This window comes from Brugia malayi, assembly GCF_000002995.4.
Source record: "Brugia malayi strain FR3 genome assembly, contig: Bm_v4_ChrX_scaffold_001, whole genome shotgun sequence".
Lineage (NCBI taxonomy): Eukaryota > Metazoa > Nematoda > Chromadorea > Rhabditida > Onchocercidae > Brugia > Brugia malayi.
Window position 1 is genome coordinate 6,282,118 of NW_025062479.1, and position 5,230 is coordinate 6,287,347.

Below are 5,230 nucleotides of genomic sequence, written 5' to 3' on the forward strand. Positions count from 1 at the left end.
ATGAAAATCGAACATTTTGATGTTCTACTCAGCAAGCAATCCGAGAAGCCCTACACCGGTGGTGAGGCCGTTCAGGTTCGCTTTCACTGTCTTCGCCAGTAACATTTTCATCCCATTTCATATTTGGTTGTAAAAACCAAATCTCAGGAATCTTCCCTTCCCCGTCCCCAACCCCCCCCCCCCCTCCCCCCCCCTATATTTTAAATTTTAAAAAATCTGACGAAAGAATTCAGGATTTGTCAAAAGATGAATTTCAGGGGCATGTGAAAATAAGTGTGCTGGAAAAAGTCAAAGTGGGGCGATTGATTGTAAAATTGGTTGGGCAGGCACAGACTGGTTGGAAAAATAAGAATAGCGAAGTTCTGTATGAAAGTAACGAGCAAGTGCTTAATGAATACATCGATTTGACAGGGTTTGGTTCAGAATTTTATGCTGGAGATTTACTTTGACTGATCACACTGGAAAGATGATTATAAATGTTTATAAATTTTAACGTAATCTTAATGATTTAAGACCAGATTACTTAAATTATTACATGCCTGAGTGTCGCATTTATCATCAGTTCTTTTTGGAGAATCCATTTAATCGTTTATGTAGGAAGCTGTACATAGCTAACACTGTAGAAGCATTGCAACAATAAACAATCCTGACGATCTTGCTTAATAAAAAAAGAGAAAAACACAATGTGATGTAATATCATGTATATTGAAATAATTTGTAGAGTGCTTACTGATTTTTGCGACGAAAATTTTAATTTGGAAGAAGGCCTTCACCAAATATGCTTTCATATTCCAGTAAGCATGATTTTTTCCGTCTTCATACTGATATGTACATTTACATATATAGAATGATAATTAAATATATTATCTGGTAGTGATCCAGAAACGACTAAATCTAAAAATAGACTTAACAATTTATTGTTTAGAACGAGTTGGAAACAAGCCTAAAAATTCATTTAGTAATAACAAATTTTGCGAAATCAGAAATATTATAAGTCGGTTTGAAACATACCTACGTTACTTTCATACGCATTCTTAGCTGCCACTGGATGTAATATCATCAATTGAAAAAGAAAATTATGGTTGGGTTCGTTATACTTGTTCAGCAACTCTCGATGTGCTTGATGAAGATGCTAAGGAAATCTTTGCTGGTATTTTTTTTTTCGCTTTTTAATTTCGGTTTACTAAACTGATATATAAATTATATTGATAGTTAAGACAATAGTGGACTGATTTTGTTTGATTAAAAAGATGAATGAATACTTGAAAGCAAAATATCAAAATTTCATGTCACTCTTAAAAACCGAACTATTTTTTGTAAAAAACAGTATAGGGAATATATTTTTTATCCGTAAATCGTTTCAAGAGGGCATTTTAGAACATAATTTCACCGTGTTCTCTTTGCTCAATCTTGATGCACCATATATGCGACAACCGGTCACGAGTCAGGAAGAAAATGAAGTACGCGGATGTTGCTGTAATCGCAAAGTCGGCGTTGAATCTGCTCAGTTAACTATTTCCGACATGGGGCTTCTACCCGGTAGAACTGTATTTAAGGCTGTAATAATTTCATGTAAAATTGATCATAAATTGTCATTATCTTTTTATTATTCTTTTCGCTGGATTGATGAATCTAAAATTCATTTGAACCTTATTTAAATTGTTGTATGCTTGAATTTTGGATATTTATTTGGAAATTTTAAATGTGTGTTTTCACAAAGAGAACACTAAAATACTTCAAGTTAATAATTAATGAAGTTTAGGTGAAACAGCGAAAATTACATTGGTGATTGAGGATAGTGCTAAAAGGAAGCGAAGGAAATCACGAAAAGGTCGAAGTGATTGCGTATTGCTCTCATTGTGTCAACAGCTTGATTTTTTGTCGCAGAATCGTTATGAACTGCACTTGTTCGATAGAAAATCACTGACAATTGCTGTTGAATCCATAGTAATATCGTTTTATTCTTCGAAAGGATTACATTTATCAAATATTTCCAAAAAGATCTACAATTCAGAACAATATGAATTAACCCATAGAACATGGTTTACGGTCTGTATTTCAGGGGACATGTAAAGTAACATCAGGTACTGGTCCAGAAACAAGACACATTGATTTCCAGATACCCACTGGTTTGCAGCCAACTTCAATCAAAGCAAATGGCCTTATTACAATTAGTTATTTCTTCCGTCTAGATATGCGTAGTTTTGATGTTATTGTACCAGTAATTATTGGGTCTATGAAAACACCTGGCCCAGTTGACGAGTAGTGGAAATCTGGGAATCGCGGCAAGTCAGATTGTTCATATTATGCTATTAATGAAAATCATCTTTCTGCTTTATTGAATTGTTACCTTAATGATTAAATAGCTAAGCCATTCGAAGTGCCTATGCCTTTTGATCAACTGTTCACTAAGGTGGCTATTGCTTGATTATTAACAAAATTCACATGGAAATAACAAAACCTAGTGTTATCAATTCTTAATTAAAATTATGTGGCAATAATTTTGAAGGATAGTTGTTCATAAATGAAGAAAATGGACAAATGACTTGCAAATTCAGTAACAAAACATCTCTAACTATCATCATGCTGTGTTCCCATGAACTCTCTGCTGTTTCCATTAATTTTTTTCTGATTTCCAATTTTTCTCATTTCATTTGAGAAGCATGATTTCTCAGAGATGCTATATTATTTGTCAGGGTGATTAAATGGGGACAATGGTGGCTCGTTTTTCTACCAATTTATGAAAATATTTGCGTCTGTTGATGCTAGATTCTTTAAATTTGAATATATTATGCAGATTGTGATTCACTTAATAATACAAAGCATGTACAGTCTAGATTAGTTGCCGTGAATTATTTTTTTCATTGCTTAATACTTTGTAATAAACACTAAAACTAAAGATTATTGATGAACTAAACAAATACAAATACAAGGTGTCAAAGAAATCTCAGGAAATGGAATGAAAGTGTAGAATTTGAATTTGTGGAAGTTTGCTTAGATTGGAACGATCAAATAATGTCCGAACATAGTAACGAAGTTCATCACGTCAGTTCATGTGCATAAGCGGTACTAAAATTCATATTTCATATGCCTTGACACTCGTCGGCAAAAAGGAGTGAAAGATGAGTGCCCTGCATATTATTATTTTCAAATTAGATTAAAAAAGAATTCTATAAATGTTAAAATTCTGGATAGTCACTGTCCAGGATTTTTATCTAGAACTTTCCAGCAAGTACTAAGTGAGTTCTGGGACTTCTCAGTCGGAAGGCTTTTTGATCTCTTATTGATGATTCTTCGATACAAGACGGAAATGTTATCCCCACACTGTTTCAGAGGTATCCCTTCCAATGATTTTACTGTAATGGTCGTGCTATATTTTTGAAAATAATCAATCTTTAGAAATAGGAGTCATATACAACAGTAATTCTTAAAATGCACTGAAGTTCCATGACAAAAATTTCTTTGTAAAATACCTAAGTTTTTATCAGGATTGATAGCTAAATATTTGTCTAGAATAATCAGACAACAAGTGTTGCAGATCAGGTTCACCTCTCTGTACAATTTTCTCTTTTGGAATTCCAGCCCACTTTCTAGTTGTGAAACAAAGATAGAAATGAGTTATTTTTCTAAATGAATTTTGAAAATCTGTAAGGATTTAAAAGCGATTGCAATAAATGGCGGTGTTATCAACAAGTATAATGCATGTCGGTAAACAAATTTTGTTTTATTTTGTTATGCTTGCGACAAATGCATTTCTTCGAGATTCATGAAGAAATTTAATTATTTTGACACCTACATGGACAGGTGCAGGCATAAAAATATCAATACATAAAGTAAAAATTTTAGCTTATAGAAATGAAATGAGGATTACAGGATGCATAAACAATTTCTAGTACTTCGATATGCTACTCAGAAATTGTTTATGTACAAAATTGTGGTCTGGTGAGGATTGAAAAAAGTTATGATAAATTTTCTCCTTTATAATCGTGTTTAATTAATCTCAGTTAGTACTATTCAATTCGATTATTTCCTTTTCTAATATAGGAAAAAGACAGGATTGGAACAGAAAAGCGTCCTCACTTGAGTTAAGGAAATTTTTTTCCTTTCAAACCGCTAAATGCATGTTTCATGTTACGAGAATCTGTTACATTTTTGTATTTAATGTTGCATTTTTTAGGCATTTCCATGTAGACATTAAAATGAAATTTCAGAAGAGTGAACCTGCTCTAATTATTCTCCTATAGCTTCCATTCACCACTTGTTTACATGTTCGTAAATTGCTTTTTTCATAAACACCACTCAACAGCTGATATAATGTTTTCACCAGTGTCGAAAGTACTGAACTATGATTTCTTGAGTTAATGTTAGTGTTAATATTTACTGAGGAATTTCTTACCATATACGGTATAAATATGAATATGTGGAACTTTCTTATAGCTTCGTTTGTATTTGTTGGTTAACTTACTGTTTTATTATTATGAATTGACGTAACAGAAGTTTTCATCCCCTTTTCGTTACCTGCTTTATATTCCTGCCTTTGGTGTTTCTGCTTTACTTTTCTTTTTAGTTTCGTAGCCAATATTCCTTTTTTCCTTTGTATTGAATTCCTCTTTTAAGAAGTCACTTCGCAAGTTTGGCATAAAGTGCATGCTTCCCTTTTTATCACATAGAGGCAAAGAAGCACTCAATAAGGGTAACTATCGTTTTGAAGCAAAATCAATGCAGATTACATAATTGCAAAATGGTCACAATGGATTGGTACAAAAAGTATTGCGATTTTAGATAAATTTTATACCACTATACTTTTATTAATGAAAGTAAAACCAACAATTCTTGGAAAAAAAACGTAAACCCTTTTACTGCCACTAAAAAGAAATCATCATTTTGGGCTTAAATGAACCCTTGGAAAGCACTTTCCTCTGAAAAGTTGTCAAGACACTAGACGACAGTTTACTGGTCAAAAGTATGGTAAATACAGTAGATCTGTTAATATGTGCCTGATGGTTTTGGCAAACAAGATTGATAATTGAAGTGATTTATTTGCTGTCCAGTACGTGGTGATTATTAAACACCAATTGTATCCATCGTATAGCTTTCCCTTTTTGCTGTTTTTCTTTTATATTCCGTACATACAATTTATTTCCATCTAATGTGCAGGTGAAACATTGAGAATAATGAATGTGATTTTAGTTAGTGTAGAATTAAGCATTAAAGCATTACTGACTTGGTT

General features: G+C 32.6%; 1 protein-coding gene across 1 annotated transcript; it reads left to right on the forward strand.

Annotated features, from left to right (window-relative positions):
- Nucleotides 1-2,266, forward strand: Bma-arrd-26 (uncharacterized protein; the record flags this gene model as incomplete). The annotated part of the gene is made up of 7 exons (XM_001899137.1): nucleotides 1-75; nucleotides 258-412; nucleotides 722-794; nucleotides 1,039-1,150; nucleotides 1,378-1,539; nucleotides 1,763-1,947; nucleotides 2,063-2,266. 7 exons carry the CDS (start codon nucleotides 1-3, stop codon nucleotides 2,264-2,266), a joined length of 966 nt encoding a protein of 321 aa, XP_001899172.1.
- Between the last annotated feature and the right edge of the window lie 2,964 nt (nucleotides 2,267-5,230).